The sequence below is a fragment of the Sinocyclocheilus rhinocerous genome, unplaced genomic scaffold (assembly GCF_001515625.1).
Source record: "Sinocyclocheilus rhinocerous isolate Xijiao unplaced genomic scaffold, SAMN03320098_v1.1 scaffold45, whole genome shotgun sequence".
Classification (NCBI taxonomy): Eukaryota; Metazoa; Chordata; class Actinopteri; order Cypriniformes; family Cyprinidae; genus Sinocyclocheilus; species Sinocyclocheilus rhinocerous.
The window spans coordinates 211,755-231,425 of NW_015632734.1; the positions used below are offsets into that span (position 1 = coordinate 211,755).

The 19,671-nt window shown below is 38.4% G+C and overlaps 1 protein-coding gene across 1 annotated transcript in view; it reads left to right on the forward strand.

Annotated features, from left to right (window-relative positions):
- Positions 1 to 19,671, forward strand: part of LOC107742962 (myosin-IIIb-like) — a 149,793-nt gene that overhangs the window by 54,195 nt on the left and 75,927 nt on the right. Inside the window, exons 12-22 of the mRNA XM_016556051.1 lie at positions 911 to 1,015; positions 2,362 to 2,445; positions 2,637 to 2,839; positions 2,918 to 3,016; positions 3,133 to 3,247; positions 3,338 to 3,464; positions 4,878 to 5,088; positions 6,907 to 7,054; positions 7,849 to 8,002; positions 8,190 to 8,278; positions 12,039 to 12,168. Coding sequence (XP_016411537.1) covers positions 911 to 1,015; positions 2,362 to 2,445; positions 2,637 to 2,839; positions 2,918 to 3,016; positions 3,133 to 3,247; positions 3,338 to 3,464; positions 4,878 to 5,088; positions 6,907 to 7,054; positions 7,849 to 8,002; positions 8,190 to 8,278; positions 12,039 to 12,168 — 1,465 coding nt within the window. The remainder of the gene's footprint in view (positions 1 to 910; positions 1,016 to 2,361; positions 2,446 to 2,636; positions 2,840 to 2,917; positions 3,017 to 3,132; positions 3,248 to 3,337; positions 3,465 to 4,877; positions 5,089 to 6,906; positions 7,055 to 7,848; positions 8,003 to 8,189; positions 8,279 to 12,038; positions 12,169 to 19,671) is intronic.

The window sequence follows — 19,671 nt, forward strand, 5'->3', positions numbered from 1 at the left end:
CCTGAATTAAACGTTGTCAAAAGTTATCATTATGCACTTTTAAAAAGTAGTCTCAAAACAGATTTGTGCATGGCCTTTCCTTGATTTTTTTTTGTTGTTGTCACGAATCCGGTCCATGGACTTCCGTTCGATCGCCACCAGAGGTCACCCTTCCGTTACATTGACTCTCATCTTAATCTAGTATAGCCTTGTTCTTAGTCTGTTTACCCGTGTCTTTATCCTTGATTGTTATCTCGTTTTGTCTGATCTCTGCCTGCCCTGAAATTTATAGCCTGTTCTGGAATTACCCTTTGCCTTGCTGTTTCGGACTGTGTTTGCACCTCGCCTGGACTCTAGCTCGTCTTGTGGATTCCCCGTTTGCCTCGCCCTCAGGATTATGAATAATTGATTTGTTAAATCAAATGACAAATGGTGTGTCTGATTGGTCCAGACGCTACATAAGTAACGACTCCTCAAATCAACATCAAATGCAAACATAGATGTAAATGATGCAAGATATAATACAATAAATGCTCTAATAGCATCGCTGTTTGGACATTTATTGGGAGTTTTTTTTTTTTAAATCCAGTGTTTGTTTTCAGTTCTGATTTTGATAATATGTGCATAATGATAACTTTTGACAATTTGACACGTTTAATTCAGGTGCGAAAATAATTAATATCTATAGAGCATGAGCACAGAGAGATTTGCGAGTGCACAGGACACAGTTTGAGTGAGAGGAGAGACACGTTTTCTCAGCCCGCGAGCGAAGAGATTCGCGCTCGCACATTATATTAATGTGCTTTCACGCTACAATAATGCGCTCTCGACATTTGTCATTAAAATAACGCCATACACTTCAAGTTGGCTTTCTGAATCAAAGCTTCCTTGTAGAGAGAGAACTAAGATGTAGTTTCGTGTCTGTTCTCAGTTCTCAAAGCTTTATCACGGGATGAAACGCTCCACTAACCCCCCACACATCTTTGCCACCGCTGATGCAGCCTATCAGAGCATGGTCACCCTCTCCAAAGACCAGGTACTGCTTTCTGTGTGTCTGCACTCTCATTCCTAAAACAATAAAGAGTATATCTAAGATATATACGGTTCAGAGACATAGTAGACTGACTTTAAATATGGTTTTAAATATTTATGTGGGGTTCACCAGTGGTCTCTTTCTCTTTAAACCGTGTTCACACTAGTTTATTTACATTTACATTTAGTCATTTATGTTATACTACCAGCTCCGATTCTTACATGATACTGAAGCATTTTTACGGGCAGGAAATTCACACGGACACAGCATGCTCACTTTCCAAGAAGTGCTCCAAAAATGCTCACCATCCATCCTTTCTAGAAAAAGATGACTAGGATCACATTTAACCTACAAACTTTAACCTACCAAAAAACGTTTAATTTTCCCATGAACCTGAAGGCCCCCATTGAATGAATGAATGAATGAATGAATGAATGAATGTTTAGATACGAGTTCAGATTTAATTTTACATTTACATTTAGTTATTTAGCAGACGCTTTTATCCAAAGCGACTTACAAATGAGGACAATAGAAGCAATCAAAATCAACAAAAGAGCAATGATACGCAAGTACTAAGACAAGTCTCAGTTAGCTTAACGCAGTACAAGTAGCAAGGGTTTTTTATTATATAATAAAAAAAAGAAAACAGATAGAATAGAAAAAGAATAGAGCAAGCTAGTGTTGGAGGCCTTTTTTGTTTTTTGTTAATTGCATAATAAATAAAAATAATATAAAAAGAATAGAGAATTTGAGAGAGACAAAAATTAATCTTTTTATTCAGCAAGGACACATAAGATTAATCAAAAAGTACAATGTTAAAAAAAATCTATTTCAAATAAATGCAGTCTGAACATTAACCTTACCGACCCCAAACTTTTGAATTGTAATGTAGATGCATGAAAGGAGAATTGTCTTTTTTCTTTTATTTTTATGAAGCAGATGTCTACCAAATTTCCAGATTTCTATCAGATCTCAAATTATATTGTTTTGCATTTCGTCTAATAATATTCTGTGGTATAGTTGAGATATTATTTATTTTTTGAATATACAATGGTTAGCTTTTTTCATATATTTTCTTCCAATTGCATGTCTAGCAAAATAAAAAATAAATAAATAAAAGTAAATAAAAATATACATCAATATACAAATACAGTAGTCAGCATTTGAAGTGGATCGAAACCTTTCATCAAAGTTGTCCTAAAACTTTGATGAACTTTTATTGATCCGCTTCAAATGTTGACTACTGTAAATAAATATATAAAAATAAAAAATAAACATCTTATTATTGGTGCTTCTGTGTATCTATGTGGAATGAGTGTTTATATATTTTTATTGTTTTGTCTGTGCAGTGTATAATCATTAGTGGAGAAAGTGGAGCGGGTAAAACCGAGAGTGCCCACCTCATCGTCCAGCATCTCACATTTCTGGGCAAGGTTGGGTACTCATACTGTAGCTAACACACTTCATACAAACACTACTGTGTGTGCTCTAAAGAAATGTTTCAGTAACCAATCTTTGTGTTTTATCATGAGATTCCTGTTCATTTTCCCTGTAGTGATGTAATCATCTGTGGCTGTAAGATTCGCAGATCAAAAATCTGGGTCACACTCTGTTCTATTTCAAGGCTAATAATCGAACACTTCGTGAGAAGATTCTTCAGGTGAATCCCCTGGTGGAGGCGTTTGGTAACGCGTGCACAGCCATTAACGATAACTCCAGCCGCTTCGGGAAATATCTGGAGATGAAGTTCACACCTACAGGGGCCGTGATGGGTGCAAAGATCTCTGAGTATCTTCTGGAGAAATCAAGAGTCATCAAACAGGCTACGTGAGGAATCACTGTGCCTAGATCTGTGGCCATTTTTAACAATAATTACTATTCACAGCTTATATTTTTAATTTGCAGGGGCGAGAAAAACTTCCATATATTTTACTACATCTATGCTGGTCTTTACCACCAAGACAACCTCAAGAAATACAGGCTACCTAACAAAACTGCCCCCAGGTTTGTGTGTTTATTTGAAGTGAAACAGACTCTTATAAAGATGTGTATTTCTGAATCCAGATCATGTGTGTCACTGACAGAGATCAGAGATTCACGTTACGTTTCTGTTCTTTCAGATACATCGACTGTGTCAATGGTAAAGTAATGCAGGACATCATCTCTAGCAAACTCTACGAGGAGCAGTTTGACGCCATTCAGGACTGTTTCCGTATCATAGGATTTACTGAAGAGGTACAGCTGGAATTCTGATTTATATTTATTAATCCTATACAATTATTAAAGGGATAGTTCACCCCCAGTGATTTATATTTTTATATACAGGAAGTGAATTCTGTGTACAGAATTCTATCAGGCATTTTAAACACAGGAAATATTGAGTTTACATCCACCAGCTCCCAACATCAGAGCGACAAGAGTGAGGTGCCCGACTCTGAGGCCTTAGATAATGGTAAGAGCCTTAATAAAATGATTAAATACAAAAATAGCTTAGTGAATAATGTAAAATATATCATAACACAATAAACAATCTCCTTGAATGCATTTAATTGGCTTACCCTTAACAGGCCTCTGTTGTATAATCACTCAGTCATGTTTTATGTATTTATTTATTTGTTGACTAGTTAGGATGGAAGTTAGTTTGTTGCCACTTGTCAATTGCCGGTATAATTAACCTGAATACAGAGAATATTAGAAACACTCTGAATCTTCTATGAATGCAAATATCTGAGACCTACAGGTCACTACATTGTCCCATTACTACCCTAGTGAAAAATAAAATGTATTTGGAATATATGTAAGTATGCTACAAATTTATGTGCTCAATAAAAATACCTTACAATACTTTTTAGTATACTAAACTGGTATACTTAAAGTCTGCTGAATTGGAACAACTAATGTTGTGCTTGATGAGCTTTAATTGTGCAGAAGTAGTGCTGAAGTCCAACTAAAGATATGCTGAAGTATATATACAGTAAGTGGAACTATTGCAAGGATACTTCAGGTACACTTTAAAAATCTTGCATTTAAAGACTGATATTATTCAAAGATCATATCATCCTCATCAACAGTGACATTAAAACACATTTTAGGCTTAATATTAAGAAATGTGCATTGTGCACAAGTAGTACTCCAAATAAAGTTTAATTATAATTTTTATATCAGTAAGACTCAAGTGATATGTTAGTAAATATATTAATAGATTTGAACTATACTTAGTATGACATAATAAAGCAATAAGCCCAAGAAGCCGTGGTTTACAGTGAATTTATAACAGCTAAGGGGCGTTGTTAGGTACGATGTGAATTTTAATATATATTCATTTTTTACTAGGGTAGTTAAACCTGGAATATAATGTTTTGAAATACTGTATTTCAAATGTTAGATTACAGATACAACAGTAGAGAAATTTGCTAATTTGGTTGTTTAAAGGCTAATTCACACTGCACTGACAAACACAGAACAACTTTGACAATCATCACATTGCAGTATGTCACTTCTCATACATTCAACGGCCCTACGAACACCAAAACATGTTCAGCTGGCGAAAACAAGCACTGACCAATGACAGCAGAAATCGATGGGGTAATACATTGATTGGACAAACCGTGTCGTTTGCCTTTGGTCAGCGTTGATATGTTCAAGATGGATGAATTATTGATGCTTTTATATTTAGTATTTAAAACCTTTCAGAGATGTTATATTTCATGAATGTTAGTTTCTTGTTTTGCATCTACAGAAACCACATTCTTCTAATTAAATAAATCTCACGGATGTGTTAGAAACAAACTGACTTATGAAAGGCAAAAGATGAGAGGCATAGGTCCATTCCTGATGTTCTTCTATCTGTATCTGCTGTGTTCAGCGGCCGCTCTGCTCAGTATCGGCTCTGAGGAGCTTCAGGAAGCTTTGACCTCCCACTGCGTGGTAACTCGAGGAGAAACCATCATTCGCACCAACACTGTGGACAAGGCCACTGATGTGAGAGACGCCATGTCTAAAGCCCTGTACGGACGCCTCTTCAGCTGGATAGTGAACCGCATTAATGCACTGCTGCAGCCTGACACTAACATCTGGTACGATAAAATATTACAGTCATTATCAGGGATGCATCCATCGGTTTAATAGGGTCCTATTATGCTTTTTCACTTTTTCAACTTTAGTTAGTCTGAGATGTTGCTGTTTGAGCATAAAAAAGATCTGCAAAGTTACAAAGTTCAAAGACCACTTCAAAAGGAGATATTTTATTTAACAGAAATCACTTTTCAAAAACTACAACGAACGAATCGTTTGGACTAAAACGCATATTTTCCGGGATTTGTGATATCACAAATATCGACAAATGGAACGAGACCTGGTTGAGCTGCACTAGAGAAGGCATTCATTATGTCGGAGACACGCTAGCTTTCCCAAGGCAGACGAACTTAGAGTGGTTACAATCATCCCGGTTTAAATCGTACTCAAATTGATTTGATATTGACGCAATATTTACACTGAAGCTCGCAAATCAAGACTTTGTAAAAGAGCATAATAGGACCCCTTTAATGTTAAAATACACCCAAGACTACCATTTTAGACCAATTTGAACTGAAATTTCACAATGCTCTTAAAGAAATAGTTTACTCAAAAATGAAAATACTGTCATAAACCAGTGAAAAAAAAAATACACTTAATATATGCACTTGTAGTGTAGCTCAGTAATTCCCAACCCTGGTCCTGGAGGCACCCCAACACTGCACATTCCTTTCTCTGACACACCAATTTCAGGTCTTGGAGTCTCTACTAATGAGCTGATGACCTGAATCAGGTGTGTTTGATTAAGGAGACATGCAAAACATGCAGTGTTGGGGTGCCTCCAGGACCAGGGTTGGGACCCACTGGTGTAGCCTATGTTGAATCTTAAAAGTATATTTTTAAATAACTGTCATAAAAGGGATAGTTTGCCCAAAAATGAACATTTTGTCATCATTTACTCACCCTCAAGTTGTTTTCAAACAAAAGAAGATATTTTGAAGAATGTTGTTAACCAAACAGTTGCTGGTAGCCATTGACTTCCATAACAGGAAGAAAAAATACTATGGAAGTCAATGGCTACCAGCAACTGTTTGGTTACCAACAGTCTTCAAAATATCTTCCTTTGTTTTCAACAGAAGAAAGAACCTCATACAGGTTTCATAAATGTGTGATTTTTGGGTGAACGATCACATGGCCTTTTATTTATTTATTATATTATATTTATTTGATTGACTTTTACCTCAAGTTAATACCAGTCTCGCTCCTTGAATCTCTCCGTTACGGATGCGTTTACATGCATGAGCATTATCTCCAGCGATGACCTCCAGTCTAACCACCACAAAGCTCAGAATATTAATATCCACAGCAAAAGAAGAAAAGAGTTTTTTAAATACATTTTTGATACCGAGTTACATTGAAAAAATAATATGCAGATGATTAAAAAGACTTCAGAGAGAGTGGAAAAGCCGTTCATTGATCCGAGCAAATCCTGTCAGACATCAGCCACGGGCTTGTCAGAGAAACTCATGTCTTCCACCTCGATACACACCATCCAAATTCTGCCATTTCCACTCCAATCAGCAGCGCGTTCAGCGTTATTGCCACTAATAACCTGTTAGCGGGAGCAGAAGGTGACCCCTGGTCACTGGCTGAGGAGTTTGGAGGAGATCGCGACTGACTCAATGTTCAGAGACGAGGGTCCAAGCTTTTTGTAAACTGAAATGACACGCTCACGCAGACCTGTGTTTTTAAAGCTCTTTGTTTTTGTGTTTTCTTGGTTGACAGGTCATAAAATATTTAGTTGTTTGGGTCATTAGAGTGCTTAAGGCCTAAATGTGTTGTGACGGTCGGATAATATTTGGCTCTTCGTGTCTTTGAAGTGCGGCTGAGAGTGGAATGAACGTGGGGATTTTGGACATCTTTGGTTTCGAAAACTTCAAGAAGAACTCATTTGAGCAGCTGTGTATCAACATCGCTAATGAACAGATCCAGTTCTACTTCAATCAACACATCTTTGCCCTGGAACAGGTGAGACTTTCTCTGTGCACTTTCTCTGAGTTTGAGTTGATCTTAAACCCACCACTATTTATCCTTGAATACATCTGTATCAGTTTAAATGGCAAAAAAATAAATACATGGTTTCACGACTGCCACTTGCGTAAAAGAAATGCACTTAATTGAATCAAATGTATACTTGTATTGTACTTCAAATATTTAAAGCTTTTTTAAACTGGACTTGCAGATAATAGTATTTATTAAATAATTGGCCACTTAGGTATACTTAAAAAGAGTACATTTTTAAATGGCTGTTTCTACTCTTTATGTTTTGCTTTTAAATAACTGTTTTAATAATTAATAGAATTCATCATATCGTCAAACCTTGTATGGAACTAACAGTGTACACTTCATTTGCAGAAAAAAAGCAATTAGTACACTTGCACATTCAGACTTGTGTTGCTGAAAACTTTGATATGCAGGGTTTGTCAAAATGAAGGCATTTCTTTATAATTACCACACTGGGAAAAGGAAGTACACTGTAGCATACTATTAAAAGGAGAGCTTATTACAAAAAATAAGATACTTTAAAAGAATATAATGTAATGTTTTCTGACTAATTTTAGTTAACTGCAATTAAATGAAAATGTTTTAGAGTTTACAATTTATATTAAATGCAATTAGCTGAACTTTAGAGGTTTTTGTTGTTGTTGTTGTTGCTGTTGCAGTTGTTGCGGTTGTTTTTGACCCACTTAAGTAGAACTTAAGTACATCTTTATATGTAGTTTCATCATCATGTATTTTATAACAAGTGTGTGTTTGTTCAGATCGAGTATCAAAGTGAGGGTGTTGATGCCAGTCTGGTGGAATATGAGGACAACAGGCCCATTCTGGACATGTTTCTACAGAAGCCCATGGGTTTACTGTCTCTGCTGGATGAGGAGAGCCGTTTCCCACAGGCCACGGACCAAACACTCGTCGGTAATGCTCAACTGCTTCATGTAAAATAATTTACATGATGTTCAGCATGCATTTGTTGTAAAGAATAATGCTAATAGCAAATCAGTTTTAACTGAATAGTGGCATTGTATTTAATAATTTATTTAATCTTAAGATGAGAGGCCAGTTTGATAAGATTCCTCACTCACCTTCAGTGTTTGTTATATAGATAAGTTTCAGGATAACCTGAGAAACAAGTACTTCTGGACACCCAAGCGTGTGGAGCTTTGGTTCGGGATCCAGCATTATGCTGGCAAGGTAAAGAGAAAACAATTTCATGAAATCTCATGTACCGTTTTATTTGCAGGACCTACAGCTTCATATGAATAGAAAACTCACACTCTTCTTATTCAAATGAGTGCAAACAGCTCAATTCACTTTAAAAGGGTCATCGGATGCGACATGCACTTTTACAAGCTGTTTGAACTGAAATGTGTGCTGCCAGTGTGTGTACACAACCACCCAGCGGTGCTGCAGGGCACAGCGGTCTCCAGCGAGCGCTTCTCTCAGCTTCCGCCCGGAAACGTAGTGGCTCTGGGAGGCTTGCTACCTCCAAGGAGGTCTCTAGAGCAGCTAGATCGGCCGTCCCCTGCCGGTTATCCGCTTCAGGGCACCGACCTAGCCGCTCTAAGTACACCAGAGGTCAGTCTCCAGAGACTGATTCCCTTAGTAGACTTTCTGGCAACATGGAGACTTCTGCCAAATGTCTCACAGAAGTAAACACTCTCCTGAGGAAGGAGGCCATCGAGGTGGTCCCTCCTCGCGCAGAGAGACCATACAGCCGGTACTTCATTGTTCCAAAGAAGGATGGGTGTACACCCTGAAGTGGAAACTTTTCACTTCTTGGTGCGGAGATCGCCAGCTCGACCCAGTTCACTGCCCGGTCGGTTCAGTGCTGGAGTTCCTACAGGCTCGATTCTCTGCAGGGGTGATTGCGTCCTATTTTAGATCAGGTCGTGTCTCAGATCAGGTCTGAGGACTGGTTCGCACGATGGATCTGAAAGACGCATGCTTACCATCCTTCCTCAACACAGGAAGTTCCTGAGGTTTGCTTTGGGGGCGAAGCTTACCAATACCGGGTTCTTCCTTTTGCGGCCATTTACTGCACTCTCACCCCGCACTTTCCCCAAGTATGTGGATGCTGCTCTGGCTCCACTGCGACTCCAGGGCATCCGCATACTCAATTATATCGACGATTGGTTAATACTCAATACCGGGTTCTTCCTTTCGCAGCCATTTATTGCACTCTCACCCCGCACTTTCCCCAAGTATGTGGATGCTGCTCTGGCTCCACTGCGACTCCAGGGCATCCGCATACTGAATTATATCGACGATTGGTTGATATTGGCTCAATCGGAGCAGACGGTGGTTCGGCATTGAGATGTCGTTCTCGCCCATATGAAAGAGCTGGGGTTAAGACTGAACTCCAAGAAAAGTGTGCTTTCTCCATTGCAGAGAACCACTTATCTGGGCGTGGTGTGGGATTCGATTACGATGCAGGCATGTTTGTCTCCTGCTCGGATTGAGTCGATCCTCATAGCAGTCGCGAGAGTGAGAGAAGACCGGTCACTCACTGTCAAGCAGTTTCAGAAACTGCTGGGTCTGATGGCAGCTGCGTCCAATGGGATACCTTTTGGCCTGCTGTTCATGAGACCACTACAGTGGTGGCTCAAGACCAAGGGGTTTTCCCCGAGGGGCAACCCACTTCGCATGATCAAGGTCACGTGGCGATGCTTTCGTGCCTTAGACATGTGGAGAAAGCCTTGGTTCTTGTCTCAAGATCCCAGTGTTGGGGACTCCTTGTCATTGCGTATGCTAACGACGGATGCCTCCCTCACCGGTTGGGTGCAGTTATGAGTGGCCGCCCAGCCCGCGGTCTGTGGAGCGGCCGCCAGCTCAGGTGGCACACCTACTGCCTGGAGATGCTGGTCTTGTTTCTAGCATTGAAACACTTCCTCCCGGACCTAAGAGGCCACCGTGTGTTGGGTGCACCGACAAAACAGCGGTTTTATGTGAGCCTGCTTACAGGATGTCCGGAGTGTGGATTGTAGTCAGGCCTCCTCTCGTTGGGGAGTTGACATGCTGAGGCCTCTGCTCCAAGAGCTCGACCATTTCTGCGAGTGTCGTCAGGTCTCCTCTCGCTACAGAGAGTTATTGAGGCCTCCGCTCGCCAGAGCTCCACTAGGACAGCATCTGTGAGTGGTAGGCTCTAGGTGAGCCTGCTTACAAGATGTCCGGAGTGTAGAGTGTAGTTAGGCCTCCTCTCAGTTTAGAGAGTTGTCATGCTGATGCCTCTGCTCCAAGAGCTCGACCATTTCTGCGAGTGTCGTCAGGTCTTCTCTCGCTACAGAGAGTTATTGAGGCCTCCGCTCACCAGAGCCCCTGGGGGATGGAGGCTCCACCCCGAGGTGGTGGAGCTCATCTGGAAACAGACTTGGCCGAGGTTTTGTCTGTATGCCTCCCCCATTCGCTCGGCTCCCGGGAGTTCTGGAGAGAGTGCACCGGATGGGTAGCCCCAGTCTGATTTCCCTTCTCGATGGCTCTCCGTGGGAGATTTCCGTCAGGAGGGATCTCCTCTCTCTCTGAGTTTTTGGAACTGTGGATGTGGCCCCTGAGGGGGCACAGCTCATAAGTTCTGGTCTCTCAACTGAGGTTGCTGAGACCATACTCCAGTCCAGAGCTCCCTCCACTAGGAAACTGTACTCCTTGAAGTGAACCTTCACTTCTTGGCACGGCAACCGCCAGCTCGATCCAGTTAACTGCCCAGTTGATTCAGTGCTGGAGTTCTTGGAGGTACGGTTCTCCGCAGGGTTATCCCACTCCACCTTGAAGGTTTCTGTGGCGGCCCTAGCTGCTTACCACGCCCCTCTCAGTGGTCGGTCTTTCGGGAGAGACCCACTAGTTACATGTTTCCTCCATGGTGCGCTGAGGCTGAGGCCTCCAGCCAGGAGAAGCTTATGCTAAGTGGTTGATCGGGATGCTATCCATAGCCTTGAGTCCTCTGATCTCCCCTCTCCCTTGGGGGTCAAGGCTCACTCCTCCAGAAGTTGGCCTTTAGGATGCTGCGGGATATCCACTCCGTTTACTTGTCAGATTCTATACCTGCATTTTGCGCCACTCCTGGCTCCTTTTTCTCTCGCCTTAGCTGTGCTCTTCCACACTAGGCAGGGACTTGCAAATCTGGCAGCGTGGGCATACTTGTTCCCAAAGCGTTTCGACGCAGCTCGAGTTTCTGAAGGGGAACGTCTCTAGGTTACGTATGTAACCCTAGTTCCCCAAGGGAACGAGATGCTGCGTCTCATTGCCATACTTCCAGCATCCCTGCGAGTGCTTCCTTCATTCCACCAGAAGCTGCCGCTGTATCCACCGCACGTGCTTTTAAGCTCCCTGGTCTCTACGTCACCCCGCCCATGACGTCTCGCCCCTCCATTGGACTGATTACACAAGTGATTCAGAGCGTGGTCACGCTGAAGGCGTTCCCAAAGGGTTTCAACGCAGCGTCTCGTTCCCTCTGGGAACTAGGGTTACATACGTAACCTAGAGACGTGTTTTTTGTTTTTAGGGGCAAACGTCTCTTATGTTCACCAAGACTACATTTATTTGATCAAAATAATATATTAATAATATTATGAAATATTTTTAAAAATGTATAACTATTTTCACTATTTTTATTCATTTATTTATTAGAAACTGTGATAGGTTCTTTTGAAGGCTCTTAGGTTAAATTAGGTTTTTAGGACAAAATTAGTTTGAAATAGAAATCTTTTGTAACCAGATTGATTATCTTTACTGCTACTTTTGATCAATTTAATGCATCATTGCTGAATATATTTTCTTAAAAAATAAAATGTTAAAAATGTTACTGACCCCATACTTTTAACTGTGGTGTATATATAATCAACATCGTAGTTAAACAGTTACTAGTGCAGTAATTAATTAATTAATACACCAATCCCTGTTGTATCAGAATATAAAGATTTCCTGCAGTTTCACAAGTAAAAGTGTGTCTCTCTGTCAGGTGCTGTATAATGTCAGTGGTTTTCTGGAGAAGAACCGGGACACTCTTCCTGCAGATATTGTGGTGGTTTTGAGGACGTCAGAGAACAAACTCCTGCAGCAGCTGTTTTCCAGCCCTCTGACCAAAACAGGTACCAGAATCATTCAGCATTATCACGTGAGCTGTTCATGTCACGTCTGTGGCGTCGCTTCTGTCACCTCTCTAGCCAGTCAGAACTGACTGTCAGGCCAATTGTATCCCAGAGTTCTCTTGACAAATACTGCAGTGCCACAGAGCATCTAGGAGGCTGGAACAGAGTGTCAGATTAATGGAAATGCAGTAAGGGTGTTAAAACTGTCCTAATCATTTGAGATGCTTCACACCCCATTTTCACCGTCCAGAGGTCACTGGGTCAAGTCAGGGCCAATGGGTGAGAGCTATGTTAAAATTCATGACAGTGGATTGTAAAATGTTAAGAGGTGTTGGTGTAAATGTTTGTTGTTAAATTATAAAGCAATCATTTGAAAGTGATGTTCACACTTCAGCCTAGACACCTGTTGTAGTAAGATCGATTCTCTTTGTCAGTGTGTCATTTTGCTCCAATGTTAAAGGTCAATCTCAGATCCACAGAACTGCTGAGAGATCACATTACTGAGAGAATATTTCCATAAATATAGAATACAAAATACAAATAAAAATGGTCTTAAATATGTATGACGTATTAGTATGAAATTAATTAGTATTAAAATATATGAAAACATTAAGAATGGATAATTGGTTTTCAAGTAACAGGATTTTAGATTTAGCCTAAATAAAGCTAGCTTTGGGGTCAATAAGATTTTGTATTTTTTTTTTTTTTAATTAATGCTTTTATTCAACAAGAATGCATTAAATTGCAAAGAAATATTTATAAAATATTGTAAAATAATTATATTTCAAATCAATTCTGTTCTTTTAAACTATTGTTCAATAATCCTAAAAAAAAAAAAAAAGCCAATAAAAACCCTATAAAATAATAATATCAATAACACACATACTAACAATAGCACACATAATAATAACAAAAATCACAGTTTACACAAAAATACTACGCAGCACAAAACATCAAATCAGCATATTAGAATTATTTCTGGATCATGTGACACTGAAGACTGGAGTAATGATGCTGAAAATTCAGCTTTACATCACAGGAATAAATTACATTGTAAAATATATTCAAGTAGAAAATATACAGTATATATTTTTAATTGTGGTAATATTTCATAATATAAATGTTTTACTGTATTTTATAAATGCAGCCTTGATGAAATTAAATGCTGCTTTGATAAGAGACTTTTAAAAAAAGAAATGAAAAAGAAAAAAAAGCATTAAAAAAATATTAGTGACAACAAATTTTTTGAATGGTACTTACAGTAGTACACTCTCATAACAGAAATGCTGTAAACACAGAGCACTGTGGGATATATGCAAATTCTTTCTCTAAATGCATTGCTTTAAAATATAATGGAACACTGATTTACCCTATTTGTGAAAGCATTTCCAATATTGTGTTTGTGTGAGTTTTGAGTTTATGGAAATTCAGCAGCCCATTGAAAATGTGTGGTCTGACAGTATGATTGCATGAATGTGCTGTGTGGACGTTCAGACTCAAATAAACGAGCTGAATTCAGAGACCGTGGCCACAGTCTTTGTCTCTCTCTCTCTCTCTCTTTCTCTTTTTCTCTCTCTTTCTTTATAAATACAAATCTCTCCCCCCATTATCTCTGGAGTGGCTGATCTCCAGGCAGAAGAATAGTGGAACAGAAAGGAAGGATAGAGCTGTGGATGGATGTGTTTTCATTTCCTCTAAGCTGTCCGCTAGGCTCCCGCTGCGTCTTTGCTATCTATTGGAGTTTGGGATATTCCAGCGATAAGATTCTCAAATACTCTGAGGAAGAAAAGCAGCTATTTAGCCCAGTAAACTGCTTTTCCTCTGCTATCGTTCAGCCAGCGAGGTGCTTAGTAAAGCCAAGAGTTGCTAGACGGTCACTCGACTTAGTGAGGTGTGAATAGGAGCACGCTGGGTAATTATAAGATGTGTATTTTCATGCGTCTCTTTAGTTAAGCCATTAAGTGGCTGGCCGCGGCCTTCGGCTACCTGTTAATGAGTGTGTTTAATCAGAACCCAATGAAAAAGATTTGAAGAACCGTGTTTTCAAATGAATGTGCTGAGCTTATAAAAGTGCTGGATACTTTGCTAAGTGGAATAGGAGAATTTTATTGGTCAATTTTGAGGTGTGTGTGTGTGTGTGTGTGGAGAGAGAGAGAGAGATGTTGCTTCCCTTTAGTTCCAAACCATAGGATTTTGAAAATGGTATGAAAAAGGGTATGATGGTTTATTATTTCAGTGGAATTTGAAGTAGATATATTCTAAACAAAAGTTACAATTATTCATAATAAGCCATTAAAAATGTTATCATTGCTTACTTAAATATGTACATACATATTGTTAACAGGGAACATTTTTTTTCAAAGCATACAGTACCACACAGTTTTATCAGTATCAGTATCAGTATTAGTATCAGTATCACTATCAGTATTAGTATTAGTATTAGTATTATTGTTATTTAATACCACTGCTGGAAGAGTGTCTTGTTTTTTTTGTTTTTTTTAGAAAACCACTGACATTTTACAAGACCTGGCAGAGAAATACAAGACATTTTAAATGCTCAATTACTACACACTTTTACATATTAAATATCAAAAGTTCCTCTAAGTGGCATTTGAAATTTTCTTCTAAAATGAGCATTTTTCTTAGGCTCCTGTTTATGTTCTGTTATTTCACTTTAATGGCAATAAAAAGAACTTATTCATTGCCATTAAAGTGAAATTACTGAACCTACACATAGGAGCCTGATAAAAATGCTATATACAGTGGGTACGGAAAGTATTCAGACCCCCTTAAATTTTTCACTCTTTGTTATATTGCAGCCATTTGCTAAAATCATTTAAGTTAATTTTTTTTCCTCATTAATGTACACACAGCACCCCATATTGACAGAAAAACACAGAATTGTTGACATCTTTGCAGATTTATTAAAAAAGAAAAACGGAAATATCACATGGTCCTAAGTATTCAGACCCTTTGCGCAGTATTTAGTAGAAGCACCCTTTTGATCCAATACAGCCATGAGTCTGTACCGCCCCCCTTTTTCAAGGGACCATAAGTAATTGGACAGTTTACTCAAAAGCCATTTCATGTACAGATGTGGGCTATTCCTTCGTTATTTCTACATCAATTAAGCAGGTACAAGTTCTGGAGTTGATTCTAAGTGTGCCATTTGCATTCGGAAGCTGTTGCTGTGAACCACATCATGCAGTCAAAGGATCTCTTCATACAGTACAAGTGAAACAGACAATTGTTAGGCTTCCAAATCAAAACAGATCCATCAGAGAGATAGCAGGAACATTAGGAGCGGCCAAATCAACAGTTGGTACGTTCTGAGAAAAAAAGACCGCACTGGACGTCCACGGAGGAAACAGTGGTGGACGATCAGAGAATCCTCTCCGTGGTAAAGAAAAGCCCTTTCACAACATCCAGCCAAGAGAAGAACACTCTCCAGGAGGTTGCATTTTTCCCAAAAAGACTCATGGCTGTATTAGATCAAAAGGGTGCTTCTACTAAATACTGAGCAAATGGTCTGAATACTTAGGACCATGTGATATTTCAGTTTTTCTTTTTTAATAAATCTGCAAAAATGTCAACAATTCTGTGTTTTTCTGTCAATATGGGGTGCTGTGTGTACATTAATGAGGAAAAAAAATTAACTTAAATGATTTTAGCAAATGGCTGCAATATAACAAAGAGTGAAAAATTTAAGGGGGTCTGAATACTTTCCGTACCCACTGTATATACAGTTAGGTCCATATATATTTGGACACAGGCACAATTTGTATTATTTTAGCTGTTGACCAAAACATATTCAAGTTACAGTTATATAATGAATACGAGCTTAAAGTGCACACTCTGAGCTTGATATTCTCATCACAGTTAGAGGAAAGGTTAAGGAATTACAGCTCTTTAATATGTACCGCCCCCCTTTTTCAAGGGACAATAAGTAATTGGACAATTGACTCCAAAGCCGTTTCATGGACAGTCGTGGGCTATTCTTTCGTTATTTCCACATGCATTCATGTATTTTATTCAACTTTACATTCAGATTTGTCATCACAGGAAATCACTAAATTAGTCTTGGTGAGCATAAGACATTTAAAACCAAAAAACAAAGAACAATATTGAATAGAATGTACACTCCCTTTTAATATAAATCTGGTGTATAATTAAATATAAAAATTAATTCACGTGATACACAGTAAACTGATTTGAAGAACCTATAATGAATCCTCAAGAACTTTTAGCAAACTAAAGAACTCTATGCAAAAACAAATGGTTCTTGATAAGAAAAGGGTCTTTGATGTATCTAATATGCTACAAAGAATCACTGAGCCTTTATTTGTAAGTGTGTAGCCATAATCCTCATTCCCTTTCAGAATTGGGATCTCGCTTAGATGGACCAATCTACTTCGAGTGTAAACATAACCTGATCATTTTAATCTGCAGGGCAAAATACCTGGTGGCTTTAATTTGCATATATTTTCATTATTCTCTGTTTTTTGCTGTTATCTTTACAAATTCTGGCAGAACCTGATTTAATCTGTTTGTCCTTGGTGACTTTGTGAAGCTGGTTTTCCTCTTCACAGTGCAGGGTGAGTTCAGACCAGTAGGGGTCAGGCTTGATGATTCAACCACATCTCAATCACAGAGCTTCTTTGTATGATGCTGTTCTGAAGTCAGTGGTGTTTGTAGCATATGTACATGCTGTAAAATGATAGCTTGATCATAAGTCCTGTGCTGAATAAATGGTGTTTGTTTAAGTGCTCTGGAGGTTTATTTAGATATAAGATGTTGAAAATAAAATTAAAATTAGAACACTTTGCATAGTGTTTCAATAACGGTCAGTTTATGTTGCTAGGCTGTTTTGTTGTACTCCAAGGTTGCAGGTTTTCATATTTTTTTATTAACACCAATTTAGGTTTATATGAATGTATAAGTAAAAATGTACATCTGTAATTGGTCACCATTTTCTTTTTTCACTCTTCTAAATCACATTTTGACATCACTAATTCATTTTAAATACTCCTGCAGTGAAAATTTTGATATTCCGTTTTTTTCACAGTCTCTCAATGAATATGAGCTCATAAAGATGCATGCATAATCATCATGAAGGATTAGCAGAACCCTAGAGAGAGAAAAAAAGTATGCTTAATTGTACTGAATGTGCAGTTGTTGTGTACTTTAAATCTTAAAAGAGTATTAGAAAAAATAAAAAATGCTTGCAGATAATATAATATTAATGAAGTAAATGGCCACTTAAGTGTACACTTTCATGACAATGTTTCTTAAAATACTTAAGTACACTTTTAAATTTTGCACTGCAATAATGTCAAATTAAAAGTTTTACTTTTTAGTACATTTTAAATCATTGTTTTAGTAATCTATTGTTGTGTTTTAAAGCATATTTAATGTGTTGCTTAACATACTAAAGCACATGTAACGTACATTATCATAATTTTAACTGTAGTAGGTTATTTGATATTACATTTAAAGTGGATATATTTTAAATCTACTAAATTCCATATATATTTAAAAACATGACATGCCCGTTTCAATTTGCATGTAGTCATAGCAAACAGTAGTTTAGTTCAGTAAATGCTTGGCAGTTAGACAGTGCATTTTAACCATATTTCAAAGACAAGAAGTAATTATAAAATTATACATGTACTCAAGTCCTGCTTAAGTGGGACAAAAAAAAATACTAATTGCATTGAGTATAAATTTAAAGTATAATACATTTTCATTTAATTAAAAATAGCATGCACTTAAATGCCAGGAAAAAAAACTTTCAGTTTGAACTTCTTATTTAAGTTTATTATTTCCGTAAAGTACTACTTTTAGGTGTGCTAAAGTGTGCTTATTTTTCACACAATGGAATAATTTTAGACTGAGTAAGACATAGCACTGGTAACGTCCTCCAATCTGCTTTCATTGATTAGACAAGTACAGTATGCAGTCTGTTTTAATAACTACTTGTTCGTCTGTGCAAATAGCCCCCATTAACTGTTTGTCTAAAGTTGTTGTCTGGTTGTGTAAAGTGATATATTTTTACGCACTTCCATCAGGTGCTGAAACTAACAGCAGTGTGGTTTCTGTACAAAAAATTTGAGAAAAGCATTGTTTAGTTTATGATTGGTTGTCTGCTGCTAAACAATGTGCCGTACCACTAAACCGTTCTAGCACTACATTGTTTTTTTTTCTTTACACTTTATACATGTGGCATAGCAATTCAGGGTTAGCACCTTCAATTCAATTGTAGAAACATTCAATTGTAGTGTTAAAGACATTAAAAGACACTTTTAAAAGACATCCTAACACCCTTTCATGTGTAAAACGTAGTTAAGAAAAAACTTAGCCCAAGGTGAAGCATAGTGTGAAAAGCCGATAAGTTACTCAGTTTATTCAGATTTTTAGCACGAATAAAGTTTCAGGACAATCTGTAACTCAGAGACTGAGGGGCATGAACTGCCCAGTGTTATTATAAGAAATGTCACAGTAATGTTATATTAGGATACAGGAGGTTAGATGTCTCTTCAAACCTTTGAAATGGCAGAATAAACACCGGCGCCCATTAGAAGGCTGTGCTCAGCATTCAGACCTCTGGTTTGGGTCTGGGGTCGGCCTGCAGTCCATGTGGTGCTGTTTTGTCAGAGGAAATGGATTATATTTGCATGAACAAATTCCCCTAAAGCCAGAGCTCTTGTGTGGATTTGGGGGTTGGAGGTGTTTGGTTTGGCCCTGTTCTAGAAAACTCCATGGGGCTTTTACTGCAGGCCTGTGGCCACACTGCATGTATATGCTCCTCTGTGCGGCCTTCCAGCGGATTTGCATAGAACATCTGTGCACTAGAACAGAACCGTATGCTATTCTGGTTACTGTCAGAAAGAGATGGTCGCTCTCGGGGTCTCTGGGGAGGAACTGATGGTGTTTTTGCTGTATAGGAAATTGCAGAGTGCAGAATGGATTGTTGAGCAGTTTGTACATATGGACTGAGTCAGACTGGCTTTTGACATTTACATGTCTAAACTTAGTGAGGTCTAAATGTGATTCGATTTGCGCAGTTGTATAAGAAAACTCCTTTACATTTCTTTATACTAGATTAGTTCCAGTGAAACATGCAGAACATTTTGTTTAAATCATGACAAACAAAAAAGCTTATTCTCAGGTTGTTCTTATTCAGCCTTAGTACCATTAAATCAATAATTTACCAAAAAATAAAAATAACATACAATCATAATTTCTTACTCTCATATCGTTCTAAACCTGTATGACTTTATTTCTTCCATTTCACATATTTTCTGTTATTTTGCTTTCCAAAGACTCTTATTTTGATATTCTTGTACTCGTGTACTCATGTTTTCCTGTTTTTTCTTGTTTAGTTTCCTGTTTATGTTACTCAGTTTGATCACCTGTGTCTTATTTAGTTCCTCACAGTGTTCGAATTGCGTCAAAGCTCTTGGGGGGTCCCCCTAAACAGCCCCCCCCCCCCCCCCAAAAAAA